Source organism: Leuciscus leuciscus (genome assembly GCF_965113295.1).
Source record: "Leuciscus leuciscus genome assembly, chromosome: 10".
Lineage (NCBI taxonomy): Eukaryota > Metazoa > Chordata > Actinopteri > Cypriniformes > Leuciscidae > Leuciscus > Leuciscus leuciscus.
In genome coordinates, this window is record NC_138734.1 from 850,979 (window position 1) to 868,560 (window position 17,582).

Below are 17,582 nucleotides of genomic sequence, written 5' to 3' on the forward strand. Positions count from 1 at the left end.
GCTGTTAATGCGTGTGTTCTAGAGGAAGTTTACTGGAGCTCTTCCTGCCAGTTCCTCCTCGGGGAAATGAGCGATTAGACCTGGAGAAGATAAAGCCTAACCACTGTTTACTCTACACAACATGAGCTGTCACGATAGCAGCGCTCGCCTCGACGTCTCAGTGTTTAACCGTTCAGCACTAAACGACAAATAACAATAATATTAATAAACATTTATTTGTATAGCACTTCATACATGGAATGCAACTCTAAGTGCTTCACAAACATACAAACAAATAATGGGAAAACAAATTCACATATAAAGATATTCAAAAACAACTATAAAAGGTACAAAACAATGACTATAGAAAGAGACACAGCGCTTGAGGATTTCCTCATCACTGCAGCATTCAGTGGCGTACACAAGTCCACAATGTTATCAAATGCTAAATCGCAGTACTTCATAAGCAGCGCATGTAAACAAGCCAAGAGTAGATGACAGAACGCGCTCATAATAGACGCGCAGCTTTAACTGCAGCGTTCGGCCGTTTGAGGATTATTAATGAAGTACTTGCACTGAGACTCGTGATGTACTTCTGATTTTAAATAAAACGGCTCGATAGTTTCCAGTTATGTGTGTTCAGAATGTGCTGCCTAGTTCCTGACACTCGAAGTGAGCGATCGGAAGATGATTTACAGTCTGTGTGAAAATGTTTAGAGGCAAATTCCAGACCAGTCACTTTACCGCCAAACTTTGTAATCAGCTGACCACCCTAAAAGAGTCTGACTTGCCATGAATAAACGTGTGCATGAAGCTGTGCCAGTCCACAACACGCTCATTTACACTTCTCGCTCGAGCAAACGATCTTTACGTTTGAAATGACATCAGAAATGCCAGTGTTTCTGACATACGGCTGCAGATTACCACCAGTTCAACCCTCAGGATCACTGTCCAGAGTGTGTGTGTGTGTGTTCTCCTGTCTGTCCTCTGCACTGACGTTGATGCCTCCTGCTTTTCGTGTGTGTGTGTGTGTGTGTGTGTGTGTGTGTGTGTTCACCTGTCTGTCCTCTGCACTGACGTTGATGCCTCCTGCTTTTCTTGTGTGTGTGTGTGTGTGTGTTCACCTGTCTGTCCTCTGCACTGACGTTGATGCCTCCTGCTTTTCTCGCGTGTGTGTGTGTCTAGATGTTTTCTCACCAGCTTCTGTGCTTTAATCTGAAACGCTGCTAACTGCCTGTTTCTTCTCTTTCTCCATTTGCTTGCGCTTCAACAGCCTAGCGATTTGCGGAAGCATCGTAGGAAGGTAATTTAGAGAACCTGCGCGTGTGTAACCGGTTCTGGACATGTGAACATGCACACGTGTAGAGCTCACACACATCACACACACTAACCCTTACAGATATTGATATCTTCGTGACACACACTGATAAGCAGGACTGGGCGCTATGACCAAACTCTTCATCAAATTAACCCTGTCTATTTACAAAATGCAGGTTACAGTTTATAGTCATTATTATTGGGAACAAATCATCCAGGTTTATTTTATCTATTTTTTTAACTGGTAATGATAGTCTTCTCTGATGATGTGTGCAGGACTTCTCCAATCATTGGATCAGCTTTAGCTCCGCCCCTTTCTTACAATCCACTGCAATGTCTCATTCAGATCCATCCAATCAGCATGAGACGCAACGCATGAAGCCTCGCCCCACACTTTCTCTTTCTTTTATGCTTTATTTGAACATTCAGTTTACTCTATGGTACAACACAATTAGAACATCACAATAGTTAAGAGTGACACCAATAGAGAAAGTAGAAGCAGAGATCTGATGTGCTGATGAAAACGTGCATTTTATGTTTACAGTATTTCAACTTATTTGATGTTCCTTTGATGGACATAAAACAAAAGATCAAATTCACATCAAAGGAACGATGTGGAAACACTTCCCTTCAAAACAAGAACTGATGTTTTAAATCACACACCCCACCCAGCCCTGCTTATTACTGTTATTATACAGAACCGTATATGGGACGCGATGAAGTAGAGATTTAGCACTGACAGTGTTCCAGTGTTAAACACTCATGCTGAGTGCCTGTCAGTGTCTCTCACAGAGGACTGAACAGGACATTCTCCGCCCATCATTTGCTCACCCAGAACTGTCTTCTGTGCAACGCAAAAGATGTTCTGAAGGTCAATTTGGCTCCAAAAAAACAACAACAGTGTTCATCGACGTTACATCAGCAGTGCCATAGAGCTTTGTAACATCTAATTCATTCATATATCAAACACACAAATGCCTTGTATAATTGTCATTAGATAGGGAGCCTAGCTGGGAAAAAAGTATGGTTTTATAATTTACATTTTGCAAACACAGAATACATGTATAAATTTCATCAGATTGAAAATGAGCTTCAGAAATTATAATGATAATGTTGAGGCATTGTGTTTTAGGTCTGTGTGTTTAACTGATGCAGTGTGTGTGTGTGTGTTTAGTGTGCTCAGGACGATAAAGCCACCATCAGATGTGAGACGTCTCCTCCGTCCACGCCGTCCTCCATGCGACTCCATAAGGGATCGCTACACACCTCGAGCCACGAGGACATCAGAGATGTGCGCAGGTCAGTGACGCTAGCTCGTCTTCATGCTAATGCCTGGGTCAGATTACACTATTTTAGCCCCAATTTCGGCACAATCTGTTTGACGTAGGGTGTTGTGGGATTCGTAAACGACAACGGGCGTCGGGACGCAGGATTAGATCGTTTCATCTCGTATAGTGTGTCATAGTGGACGACAACCAACTAGCGTCTGCGATGCTTCGCGTCATCACCATAAAAAGACTAGCATGTTAAAAAAAAATATTTGGTCCTCCACAACGGATTCAGAACAAGGAGAAGTGAGTGAGCGAGTGTGCGAGTGAGCGAGTGTGCGAGTGAGTGTATGTATGTATGTATGTGTGCGAGTGAGTGTGCGTTAGTGAGTGAGTGTGTTTGTGAGTATGTATGTGTGAGTGAGTGTGCGAATGAGTGCGTTTGACAGAGTGAGTGAGTGTGTTTGTGTGCGAGTGAGTGTATGTGTGAGTGTGCGAGTAAGTGAGTGTGCGAGTGAGTGTATGTGTGCGAGTGAGTGTGAGTGTGCGTTAGTGAGTGAGTGTGTTTGAGTATGTATGAGTATGTGAGTGAGTGTGAGAGTGAATGAGTGCGTTTGACAGTGAGTGAGTGTGTATGTGTGAGAGTGAGTGAGGTGAGTGCGTTTGTGTGTGAGTTGAGTGCGTTTGAGTGAGTTAGAGAGCTAGAGTGAGAGTGTGAGCGAGTGAGTGCGTATGTATGTGTGCGAGTGAATATGTGTGTGTGTGAGATGGCAGGTGATGACTGGTCGGAAAGCAACGTGTAGTCTGACATGTTTCTTGTCCACGACACAACAAGATTTTAGGAGTCAAAATCGCGTAATCTGACACAGTGACTATCGTAACAGACAAAAAAAGTGTAATTTTTTCAGCTGCTGATTGAACCCAAACAAACAGATGAACTAGAAGAACTAACTAGCACTATGAGCACCATTCTCTCTAGAACATTGGATGTGGTTGCACCTATTAAATTAAAAAAGGTCAGAGAGAAAAATAAAGCACCATGGTATAACAATACTACGCATGTTTTAAAGAGAGAAACCCGTATTTTAGAGCGTAAATGGAAACAAACTAATTTAGAGGTCTTTAGAATCGCGTGGAAAGACAGTATGTCACGTTATAAAAAGGCCCTAAAAGCGGCCAGGATTGAGCACCTCCGCAAACTAATAGAAAACAACCAAAACAATCCAAGGTTTTTATTTAACACCGTGGCTAAACTAACAAATAAACAGACGTCACCCGAACAAAATATCCCTTTACAGTTCAGTAGTAATGATTTCATGAACTTCTTCACTGAGAAAATAGAAAGCATCAGAACCACAATTGTAAACGTTCAATCTTCAATTGCGCCTTATAATTCAGCTTCAATTATCACCCCGCAAGAACAATTACAGTGCTTTACAACTATAGAACAAAAAGAGTTAAATAAACTTATCACTACATCTAAAACAACAACATGTTTATTAGATCCTATACCAACTAAACTACTGAAAGAAGTGTTACCTGTAGTGGAAGAGCCTCTCCTCAATATTATTAACTCGTCTTTATCTTTAGGTCATGTTCCAAGAACATTTAAACTAGCAGTTATAAAACCTCTCATTAAGAAACCACAATTAGATCATAATAATCTAGCAAATTATAGACCCATTTCAAATCTTCCATTTATGTCTAAAATATTAGAAAAAGTGGTGTCCGCTCAACTGGGCTCTTTCTTGCAACAAAATGATATCTATGAAAAGTTTCAGTCTGGATTCAGACCGCATCATAGCACTGAAACTGCGCTCGTTAAAATCACAAATGATTTACTTTTAGCTTCTGACCAAGGCTGTATCTCAATACTAGTTTTACTTGATCTTAGTGCTGCATTCGATACTATAGATCACACAATACTCTTAGATCGACTACAAAATTATACTGGTGTTCAAGGACAAGCACTAAGCTGGTTCAAATCATACCTATCTGACCGCTACCATTTTGTCTATTTAAATGGAGAAAAATCGATCATAACTCCAGTAAACTATGGAGTGCCGCAGGGATCTGTATTAGGCCCTCTGTTATTTTCAATATATATGATGCCACTTGGAAATATTATAAGGAAACATGGAATTAGTTTCCATTGTTATGCTGATGACACTCAAATATATATTTCATCACGGCCGGATGAAAACGCTAAATTTTCCAAATTGACAGAGTGTGTTAAAGATATAAAAGATTGGATGACGCGTAATTTTCTTTTATTAAATCCAGACAAGACAGAGGTAATACTTATCGGTTCAAAAAACCGCCCACAAAACCTCGCACAATACAACTTTAACATCATAGGATGTCCTGTTACTTTATCCTCTACAGTAAAAGACCTGGGTGTTATACTCGATTGCAACCTGTCTTTTGAAAATCATATTTCATATGTTACAAAAACAGCCTTTTTCCACCTTAGAAACATTGCTAAGCTACGTAATATGCTATCAGTTTCTGATGCAGAAAAGTTAGTTCATGCATTCATGACCTCGAGACTGGATTACTGTAATGCTTTATTAGCTGGTTGTCCTGCATCCTCAATAAACAAGCTACAGTTAGTCCAAAATGCCACCGCTAGAGTTCTTACGAGATCAAGAAAATATGATCATATAACACCGATTTTATCATCACTTCATTGGTTACCTATAAAGCTCCGTATTAATTATAAGATATTGCTACTGACTTATAAAGCCCTAAACGGCTTAGCTCCAGTCTATTTAACGGATCTTCTATCGCCCTATAATCCATCGCGCTCTTTAAGATCACTAAATTCAAGGCTTTTGGTCATACCTAGGATATCCAGAACCACCAAAGGAGGGAGAGCATTTTCACATTTGGCTCCAAAACTCTGGAATAGTCTTCCAGATACTGTTCGTTGCTCAGACTCGCTCTCCCAGTTTTAAACTAGATTAAAGTCGCATATCTTCAGCCAGGCATTCATATAATCCTACAGTTCAAACTACTATCCGGCCTCTAGCTCATAAATGCCAGAGGAGAACTGGCCCCCGACTGAGCCTGGGTTCTCCCAAGATTTTTTTTTCTCCATTAGGTCACCTGATGGAGTTTTAGGACACCATTAGGTCACTTGATGGAGTTTTTCGGTTCCTTGCCACTGTTGCCTTTGGCTTGCTCAGTTGGGGATATTTTGGGGATATTTAATTTTATCAATCAATAAATTCCTCTTGAAACAAACTTTGTTGTATTATTTTAATTTAATACTGTGAAGCTGCTTTGATACAATCTGTATTGTGAAAAGCGCTATACAAATAAACTTGACTTGACTTGACTTAATCTGAACCAGGCATACTGTGAGTGTTAGTGCAGGGTCAGAGCGGTGACGTGTGTGTGTGTGCAGCGCTGGCCTGCAGGACAGTAACCCCAGCAGCAGTAACAGCAGTCAGGACTCACTCAACAAGGCCACCAAGAAGAAGAGCATCAAGGTCTCTATCGGCCGTCTGTTCGCCAAGAAGGAGAAGAGTCGAGCCGGTCCTGTGGGGAAAGAGTCTCCTGTGCCAGGTGTGTATCACACACTCCTCATCCGCGTCACACACTCCTCATCCACGTCACTCCCTCCTCATCCACGTCACACACTCCTCATCTGCGTCACACACTCCTCATCCGCGTCACACACTCCTCATCCGCGTCACACACTCATCATCTGCGTCACACACTCCTCATCACACTGCACATCCGCGTCACACACTCCTCACCCGCGTCACACACTCCTCATCCGCGTCACACACTCCTCATCACACTCTTCATCCGCGTCACACACTCCTCATCCGCATCACACACTCCTCATCCGCATCACACACTCCTCATCCGCATCACACACTTCTCATCCGTGTCACACACTCCTCATCCACGTCACTCCCTCCTCATCCGCGTCACACACTCCTCATCCGCGTCACACACTCCTCATCTGCGTCACACTCTCCTCATCCGCGTCACACACTCCTCATCCGCGTCACACACTCATCATCTGCGTCACACACTCCTCATCACACTGCACATCCGCGTCACACACTCCTCACCCGCGTCACACACTCCTCATCCGCGTCACACACTCCTCATCACACTGCTTATCCGCGTCACACACTCCTCATCCGCATCACACACTCCTCATCCGCGTCACACACTCCTCATCCGCGTCACACACTCCTCATCCGCGTCACACACTCCTCATCCGCGTCACACACTCCTCATCCGCGTCACACACACTCCTCATCCGCGTCACACACACTCCTCATCCGCGTCACACACACTCCTCATCACACTGCTCATCCGCGTCACACACTCCTCATCCGCGTCACACACTCCTCATCTGCGTCACACACACTCCTCATCACACTGCTCATCCGCGTCACACACTCCTCATCCGCGTCACACACTCCTCATCTGCGTCACACACTCCTCATCTGCGTCACACACTCCTCATCCGCGTCACACACTCCTCATCCGTGTCACACACTCCTCATCCGCGTCCCACACTCCTCATCCGCATCACACACTCCTCATCCGCATCACACACACTCCTCATCACACTGCTCATCCGCGTCACACACTCCTCATCCGCATCACACACTCCTCATCCGCGTCACACACTCCTCATCACACTGCTCATCCGCGTCACACACTCCTCATCCGCGTCACACACTCCTCATCACACTGCTCATCCACGTTACACACTCCTCATCACACTCCTCATCCGCATCACACACTCCTCATCCGCGTCACACACACTCCTCATCACACTGCTCATCCGCGTCACACACTCCTCATCCGCATCACACACTCCTCATCCGCGTCACACACTCCTCATCACACTGCTCATCCGCGTCACACACACTCCTCATCCGCGTCTCACACACTCCTCATCCACGTCTCACACACTCCTCATCTGCGTCACACACTCCTCATCCGCGTCACACACTCCTCATCCGCGTCACACACTCCTCATCCGCGTCACACACTCCTCATCCGCGTCACACACTCCTCATCCGCGTCACACACTCCTCATCCGCGTCACACACTCCTCATCCGCATCACACACTCCTCATCACACTGCTCATCCACGTTACACACTGCTCATCACACTCCTCATCCGCATCACACACTCCTCATCCGCGTCACACACACTCCTCATCACACTGCTCATCCGCGTCACACACTCCTCATCCGCGTCACACACTCCTCATCACACTGCTCATCCGCGTCACACACACTCCTCATCCGCGTCACACACACTCCTCATCCGCGTCTCACACACTCCTCATCCGCGTCACACACTCCTCATCCGCGTCACACACTCCTCATCCGCGTCACACACTCCTCATCCGCGTCACACACTCCTCATCCGCGTCACACACACTCCTCATCCGCGTCACACACTCCTCATCCGCGTCACACACTCCTCATCCGCGTCACACACACTCCTCATCCGCGTCTCACACACTCCTCATCCGCATCACACACACTCCTCATCACACTCCTCATCCGCGTCACACACTCCTCATCCGCGTCACACACTCCTCATCCGCGTCACACACTCCTCATCCGCGTCACACACTCCGCGTCACACACTCCTCATCCGCGTCACACTCTCCTCCGTCTCCATTCTACCCTGGAATGTTTTCCTCAAAAACCTTAATTTCTTTTCGACCAAAGAAAGAAAAGGCATGAACGACGTGGGGGAGAGTAAATTATTAGGAAATTATAATTCTGGAGTGAACTAATCCTTTAAATACCATTCCAGTCGTCAATTTTGGCGTCGAAAAACAGGTTAATTAATGTGAATGAAGGATGTCACAAAAGCACTTCTAGTCACATTTCACAATAAAACATGAAATTATATTCTGCATAAATTAAACACAGCCTGTTACACACCGTTGCTCTTGCATCGTTAAAATTTGCCCCATATTCTCATCACTGCAATGCAACTGATTCTCATTTAAATGAATTATAAATCCTCTGGCTCAAACAGTAGAGCGTGACACTAGCAAGGATCATGGGATCGATTCCCAGGGAAAGCAAGAACTGATAAAAATGTGAATACCTTGAATACAATGCAAGTTGCTTTGCATAAAAGCGTCTGAAAAATGCATAAATGTAAATGAGAATTATCATACATTATATTCAGCATTATATATAATAGCGTTCACATGCGTGTTTAGTGATCATCACTTAATACAGGCGTAAACGGGTGTAATATGTTCTGTGATCAAATCACGGAAACCACATACAGAGTCAGTCAGAAATCACATCACGCTCACTCATCAACACTGGATCCTTCTGGGTCGTGATGTGAGAAAACACACTAAAACTCATGAGAATGTGACGAGTTCTGTCTGTGTGTGTGTGTGTGGATCAGCGGCAGGAACACCTGAAGGGAGCGGCTCACCGGACGCCATGACACTCGGCAAACTGGGCGGCCCTGCAGAGAAGAGCAGAAAACTGCAGAAGAAGTGAGTGACACGTCAATAGCATTCATAGATAATATTCATATTCAATAGTTTCTGAAGGGAAACTGCTTAAACATAGAGAATAGAGATGTGACGGTGATAATATTCTCCCACCGGACAACACTATCGTAGCAAGCCTAATAGAGAAGTGCCTGCAGAAACTCTCTGATGCTTTAGTGTGCTTCATCATCTTCACTCGACACCACTGACCTGCCATCATGTTCACTCACAGCCACACCGCTTTCTGTTTGCTCACCAGTGAATGTGAAGTGTTGAGGCCCCGATATACTCAGTGCTTTTTCCATAGCAAACAAACGGATAACAAATATAACACAACAGAGAGAAAACAGCGGTTCAGAAAGCATCTGATCATAGTGATGATGAGCTCTGAGATTCAGATCTCCAGTCATGTGACATCACGTTTACTTGTACAATTGCAGCTTTACAGTATTAAACATGTTTGAAATCATCAGTTTGTTCTTTGATTATGCTGAAGTATATCGGGGTCTTTATGATTTAAGGCATCGCAGTAGTTTGAGTGTGTTGGTGTCATTATGATTCATGTCTCATTACCCATCAGTCTTGCAGTGGCTCATTCTGGTTGTTTTCCCTCCTCTCTCCTCACACACTCTTTCATGTGTCACTCATAGCCCAAACACAGGGTAAGTGTCCGCAGACCGCCTCGTGTGTGTGCGTGTGTGTGTGTGTGTGTGTGTGTGTGTGGAGCATGAAAACCACCTGCACGTCTCATGCTTGCTGTGATGCGCTTCAGCTCTACTAACCCTTCTGACCTTTACAACATTCCACATGGTTTGAGTTGAGGTGATAACCACATGGTGAAGGTTTCATAACTATATTGGTTAACTCCTAGATTTATGCATTTATTTATTTAGTGATAAAGAAATATCTTTCTTTATAAAGCAGGATTTAATACAACAGCGATTGCCCGATGTGCTGTACAAAGACTAAATCTCTATTATGCAGGGGAGAATTTGAAGAAAGTGCCTCACAAAAAAGTAGTCGGCATAAAAGTGAAGTTGTGCTGGTCTTTTCTCCTCTATTGTATCGTATATCCGTGGGGAACTGATTGGATGGTTGGTTGTGGTTTGCTATTGGCTGATCTCATGTGAGTGACAGGTTGCCCCGCCCTCGTCATCAGAGAAGAGAAGAGAAACTGCTGTTATTCTGATTCAAGGTTATTAACACAATAATCATGTGCACCGATTAGGCCTGTCACGATAACTACTTTTTGTTGCGCGATATATTGTCCCAGAAATAATTGCGATAAACAATATTATTGCCATTTTAAGACCATTTTATGCCACTGAATATAAATCATAATATAATAGCATAATAATGCAAGTAGGCCTACACACTCAAATGACAACAATCATTCTTTAGATCATGGAAATCAAGTGTCAAAAAATTAAATATCCTAAATAAAAAAAACTTGAATAAATAGTAAACAAACATAATTTTTTTTTTTTTTTTTTTAAATGCACTTGCAAAAGCACAAAAGGCACTTATTGAAATGTTCCATTTACAGATTTTTCCCTGGCTTTCTTTTCTCTGTAAAGTAAAGGTGCTTTAAATTGCTGAAAACACAATCCCTGCTTAGCAGTCAGATGTCCGTATGAACACAGGCACAGATGCCTCAACAGGCCTTATCTGCTGCTAAAACTATTTACGCTGTGACGTTTATATTTGCACCAGAACAGTGGATTGCAGCTTTGAAATCAAGTGCATTTGAACTTGTTCTTTCAAACTGTCTGTAGTTGTCAGGAAAACACTACAACGGCCCAAAGACGCCTTTTTTCACCTGTCGATGACCGCTCTGTGAATGAATAAAACTATCCATCATGAAGGAAGTGTCCGAGCCCCACTTTTGCCTCTGACACGGAGAACAGACAAGATGACAGCGCGATAGGCAAAATGTTGGTGACATACATTATCATGTAAACATAATGGGCGATATATTGCATCACCAAAAATTATTAAAGTCATGTACATATATTGTGCGATTAAGTCGATATATTGATTATTGCGACATGCCTAGCACCGATAAATCCTTTAGAATAAACACTGCAATATTCCATAAAAACAAGAACTGTTCATTTTGATTTCATTGGGACTTTAAAGCCTGTTTACAGTGAGGAACTGACGGTTGAGTTGGAGTTGGAGTTGAGTTGGAGTTGAGTTGATTTGGGGTTGGAGTTGGAGTTGAGTTGGAGTTGGAGTTGAGTTGGAGTTGAGTTGGAGTTGAGTTGGAGTTGAGTTGGAGTTGAGTTGGAGTTGAGTTGGAGTTGAGTTGGAGTTGAGTTGGAGTTGAGTTGGAGTTGAGTTGGAGTTGGAGTTGAGTTGGAGTTGAGTTGGAGTTGAGTTGGAGTTGAGTTGGAGTTGAGTTGAGTTGAGTTGAGTTGAGTTGAGTTGAGTTGAGTTGGAGTTGAGTTGGAGTTGAGTTGAGTTGAGTTGAGTTGAGTTGAGTTGAGTTGAGTTGAGTTGAGTTGAGTTGGAGTAAGGGTCTCAGTCCTGGACCGGATGCTTCTCTTCATTCTTCAGCATGGCTGAGAGGCTCATGATGTCATGCATGTTTGTCTGCATTATTCCTTCATCTACACACTTCAGCATCTGCGTATGTAATGCTGTGGCAAACATGCAGTATTGTCATGTTGTTTTGAACGCATTCACATCGTCAGGTATCACAGGTATTCATGCTGCTTTCTCTGCATTTTGAGTGATGGAAACATAAAATGAAACAGAGCTGAACTACAGAGTGTGTGAGAGGAATATTTGTCTCAGTTCGTACAAACAGGTCAAAGATTCACCTTCTGTCACGAAAGAAACCTTACAGGGATAATTCACCCAAACATCTCTTTAACTCTCCCTTTTATAATTAAAATTAAAAACATAAAATAAAGTAGTTAAAGTTAATTAAATTAGCTTATTAACCTTTAATACCATAATTGGTAATGCAATGGTTGAATCCCTGGTTGTTCTGGCGATGTTTTGATGATTTGTTGGTGGAAGTTCTTTCTCTCAAAACTCTTCTGCTAATCCATCTGCCGTTTCCTCACATCTGTACCTGTGCTGTTCTCTGACCGTACGAATGCTTCATATTACTGCATATCATTATGTTTGGCCCATAACACAGGCTCTTTGCACATACATGCGTGTTCACTCTGTGTTCTCAGACACGAGTTGCTGGAGGAAGCGTGTCAGCAGGGTCTTCCCTTCGCTCAGTGGGACGGTCCCACCGTTGTGGTGTGGCTCGAGGTACAACACACTCACCTGTCCACACACTCCACACACTCCTCACCTGTCTCCTCACCTGTCCACACACTCCTCACCTGTCCACACACTTCTCACCTGTCCACACACTCCTCACCTGTCCACACACTCCTCACCTGTCCACACACTCCTCACCCGTCTCCTCACCTGTCCACACACTCCTCACCTGTCCACACGCTTCTCACCTGTCCACACGCTTCTCACCTGTCCACACACTCCTCACCTGTCCACACACTCCTCACCTGTCCACACACTTCTCACCTGTCCACACACTCCTCACCTGTCCACACACTCCTCACCTGTCCACACACTTCTCACCTGTCCACACACTCCTCACCTGTCCACACACTTCTCACCTGTCCACACACTCCTCACCTGTCCACACACTTCTCACCTGTCCACACACTTCTCACCTGTCCACACACTCCTCACCTGTCCACACACTCCTCACCTGTCCACACACTGTCCACACACTCCTCACCTGTCCACACACTTCTCACCTGTCCACACACTCTTCACCTGTCCACACACTCCTCACCTGTCCACACACTCCTCACCTGTCCACACACTTCTCACCTGTCCACACACTTCTCACCTGTCCACACACTCCTCACCTGTCCACACACTCCTCACCTGTCCACACACTTCTCACCTGTCCACACACTCCTCACCTGTCCACACACTTCTCACCTGTCCACACACTTCTCACCTGTCCACAAACTTCTCACCTGTCCACACCTGTCCACACACTCCTCACCTGTCCACACACTTCTCACCTGTCCACACACTTCTCACCTGTCCACACACTCCTCACCTGTCCACACACTCCTCACCTGTCCACACACTCCTCACCTGTCCACACACTCCTCACCTGTCCACACACTTCTCACCTGTCCACACACTCCTCACCTGTCCACACACTCCTCACCTGTCCACTAGGGTGGCCCTTAAGTGTGCGAAAAAGTTTTTTTTCTGTTTTTCTGCAGCCTGACCCCCCAGAGTGGTTCCATTTATGCTAAAATCACCCCAGAAAAAAAATGGGGGAAAAATATTAATATTTAGAGGTAGCTCAAGCACATCAAAGTTTGCTGTTTTTGTAGGCAATTCTACAAGTCAGCAAAATTCTTCATTCTAAAACGTTTAGCATTGAGAATTGTATTCAATATACACAGTTTGCAGAATGCATCAAATCACGTAGCCTATTACTTGATCACAGTTCAATGTGAGTACAATATTAATTATTTAACCAAATATATCTTATACAACATACATTTGACTATTGTAAGATAACTGATGATACGCATCTTTTCACAGTTTGCACAGTTCAAAGTCAATAGTTCAGAGTTTCTTAACACCAAGCAGTGTTGATTTCTTGGCATCTGGAAATTGTATTCGGTTTTGCTCAATGACTTGCAGAGCATACTGCAGCTGTTCTTCACACCTAAAGCACCCGGAATGTGACGTATCTTTCTTGGATGAGCGCAACACCACGTTCTGCGTGGTCGTTTGTTACCGCCAGACTATTGATTATTGCCTCAGCAGCTTTGAAATCATCTCTACTGTTCCATGATTCAGGATCTTCAGACAGGAATGCATCAGGTATACCCAGCATTGAAAACAGGTTTCTGCTGGACTTCGAGACAAAGTTGTCCCTCCCGTCGCCATTGGGCTCCTCTGCTGCTTGTGAAGTGCTTAAGTGCCGACGACCGCAAATCACAGCCAGTAATGACAAATACTTGAAATAAGTCACAAAAGGGCAAAATAACAGAATTTATGCTTCTGCAAGAAACGCATAGAATATCTTTTGTGCAAAATAAGTGTAAATTCAGAATTGTCATTAAATAAGCAAGTATATAATTTAAATAGTTGTGATAAAATTAGGCAAGTGGTAATTATCACAAATTGAGCATAATAACTGATTATACAAAACTTCAACGTCATCGAGCCACCTCTAAATATTGTTCAAATGAGCTCATATTTTGCCTGAAATATTTTTTCATGTATTGGAACAACTTGAGGGGGTCAGACAATTATAAATCAAAACTTGAAAAATAAGGGCCACCTTACTGTCCACACACTCCTCACCCATCCACACACTCCTCACCCATCCACACACTCCTCACCCATCCACACTCTCCTCACCCGTCCACATGTGTCCACACACTCCTCACCCGTCCACACGTGTCCACACACTCCTCACCCATCCACACACTCCTCACCCATCCACACTCTCCTCACCCGTCCACATGTGTCCACACACTCCTCACCCATCCACACACTCCTCACCCATCCACACACTCCTCACCCGTCCACACACTCCTCACCCGTCCACACGTGTCCACACACTCCTCACCTGTCCACACGTGTCCACACACTCCTCACCCGTCGACACACTCCTCACCCATCCACACACTCCTCACCTGTCAACACGTGTCCACACACTCCTCACCCGTCGACACACTCCTCACCCATCCACACACTCCTCACCTGTCAACACGTGTCCACACACTCCTCACCCATCCACACACTCCTCACCCGTCCACACGTGTCCACACACTCCTCACCCGTCCACACGTGTCCACACACTCCTCACCCGTCGACACACTCCTCACCCATCCACACACTCCTCACCTGTCAACACGTGTCCACACACTCCTCACCTGTCCACACACTCCTCACCCGTCAACACGTGTCCACACCCTCCTCACCCGTCAACACGTGTCCACACCCTCCTCACCCGTCCACACACTCCTCACCTGTCCACACACTCCTCACCTGTCCACACACTCACCTGTCCACACACTCCTCACCTGTCAACACACTAACCTGTCCACACACTCCTCACCTGTCAACGCTCTCACCTGTCCACACACTCCTCACCCGTCCACACGTGTCCACACACTCCTCACCCGTCGACACACTCCTCACCCATCCACACACTCCTCACCTGTCAACACGTGTCCACACACTCCTCACCTGTCCACACCCTCCTCACCCGTCAACACGTGTCCACACCCTCCTCACCTGTCCACACACTCCTCACCTGTCCACACACTCCTCACACTCCTCACCTGTCCACACACTCCTCACCTGTCCACACACTCACCTGTCCACACACTCCTCACCTGTCAACACACTAACCTGTCCACACACTCCTCACCTTTCAACGCTCTCACCTGTCCACACCCTCCTCACCCGTCCACACACTCCTCTCCCGTCAACACGTGTCCACACCCTCCTCACCCGTCAACACGTGTCCACACCCTCCTCACCCGTCCACACACTCCTCACCTGTCCACACACTCCTCACCTGTCAACACACTCACCTGTCCACACACTCCTCACCTGTCAACACACTAACCTGTCCACACACTCCTCACCTGTCAACGCTCTCACCTGTCCACACCCTCCTCACCCGTCCACACACTCCTCACCTGTCAACACACTAACCTGTCCACACACTCCTCACCTGTCCTCTCACCTGTCCACACCCTCCTCACCCGTCCACACACTCCTCACCTGTCAACACACTAACCTGTCCACACACTCCTCACCTGTCAACGCTCTCACCTGTCCACACACTCCTCACACTCACCTGTCTTCTCACCTGTCCACACACTCCTCACCCGTCCACACACTCACCTGTCCACACACTCCTCACCTGTCAACACACTCACCCGTCCACACACTCCTCACCTGTCCACACACTCCTCACCTGTCCACACACTCCTCACCTGTCCACACACCTGTACTAGTGTGGAAAACATTTCCAGTGCAGTTGCAAATCGTAGATTAGTGTTTCCATTACAACTGAGACGAGCACAGGAATGTCCAGAGAGTTACAGCTGCTCGCTGTATGTAACTTCATTTAGACTTCGAGGGATAGTTCACACAAAAATTTTAATTACCCCATGATTTACTCTCCCTCAAGTCATCCTAGGTGTATATGACATTCTTCTTTCAGACGAATACAATCGAAGTTATATAAAAAAATATCCTGGCTCTTCCAAGCTTTATAATGGCAGTGAATGGCTGTTTCTGTTTTGAAGTCCATTCATCATAAAAGTGAATCTATCCATCATAAAAGTTCTCCTCATGGCTCCGGGGGGGTAATAAAGGCCTGAAGCAAAGCCATGCGTTTGTGTAAGTAAAATATCCATATTTAACACGTTACAAAGTAAAATTCTAGCTTCCGGCCAAACAAACATATGCATCTACTTACGCCCTAAAGCGCAACTTACACAACTCATGACGTCAGAAGTAGCGTAGTGCGTCATGGCGTAGCGTAAGTATCAGCAGTGCGTCGCATTACTCGCATAAGTTGCGCTTTACGCTTAAGTGGAATCCGTATGTTTGTTTGGCCGGAAGCTAGTTATTTCACTTTATAAATTTTTAAATATGGGTATTTTTCTTACACAAACGCATCGCTCTGCTTCAGAAGGTCTTTATTAACCCCCCGGAGCAGTGCGGAGCACTTTTATGATGGATATATGCACTTTTATGATGGATAGATGCACTTTTATCATGGATAGATGCACTTTTATCATGGATAGATGCACTTTTATGGACTTCAAAACAGAAACAGCCATTCACTGCCATTTATAAAGCTTGAAAGAGCCAGGATATTTTTTATTATAACTCAGATTGTATTCGTCTGAAAGAAGAATGTCATATACACCTAGGATGACTTGAGGGTGAGTAAATCATGGGGTAATTTTCATTTTTGGGTGAACTTAATTTAGTCCAGCCCTCTGACACAAAGGCTAGTGCGTGATGTGCACAGGATGAGTGTGATCGTGAGTAAAGCAGCGTGTCCCGATGACGGAGTGTGTGTGGTGTGTTTCTCAGCTGTGGGTCGGGATGCCTGCATGGTATGTGGCCGCGTGTCGTGCCAACGTGAAGAGCGGAGCCATCATGTCTAACCTGTCCGACACCGAGATCCAGCGTGAGATTGGCATCAGCAACCCTCTTCACCGCCTCAAACTACGCCTCGCGATCCAGGAGATCATGTCGCTCACGAGCCCGTCGGCGCCACCGACCTCCAGAACGGTAGGAAACAGCCTGGCCTTCAGATATATCTGCTCAAACACTCGAACAGAGATCCGACACACTCAGACACACCTCAGCTCTCCTCAGGGTTTGCAGGTAAATGTGCTGCTATGGGTGTCTTGTTCTGCCAGACATCAGCACACGATACATGAACCTTCTCACAGCA

The 17,582-nt window shown here is 45.2% G+C and overlaps 1 protein-coding gene across 7 annotated transcripts in view; it reads left to right on the plus strand.

Moving 5' to 3' along the window:
* The window catches only part of ppfia1 (PTPRF interacting protein alpha 1), an 81,587-nt gene that overhangs the window by 34,382 nt on the left and 29,623 nt on the right, over positions 1-17,582 (plus strand). For all 7 annotated transcript variants that reach the window (XM_082182152.1, XM_082182154.1, XM_082182150.1 and 4 more), the window contains exons 17-21: positions 2,471-2,595; positions 5,974-6,134; positions 8,989-9,082; positions 12,271-12,352; positions 17,216-17,416. In XM_082182152.1, coding sequence (XP_082038278.1) covers positions 2,471-2,595; positions 5,974-6,134; positions 8,989-9,082; positions 12,271-12,352; positions 17,216-17,416 — 663 coding nt within the window. The remainder of the gene's footprint in view (positions 1-2,470; positions 2,596-5,973; positions 6,135-8,988; positions 9,083-12,270; positions 12,353-17,215; positions 17,417-17,582) is intronic.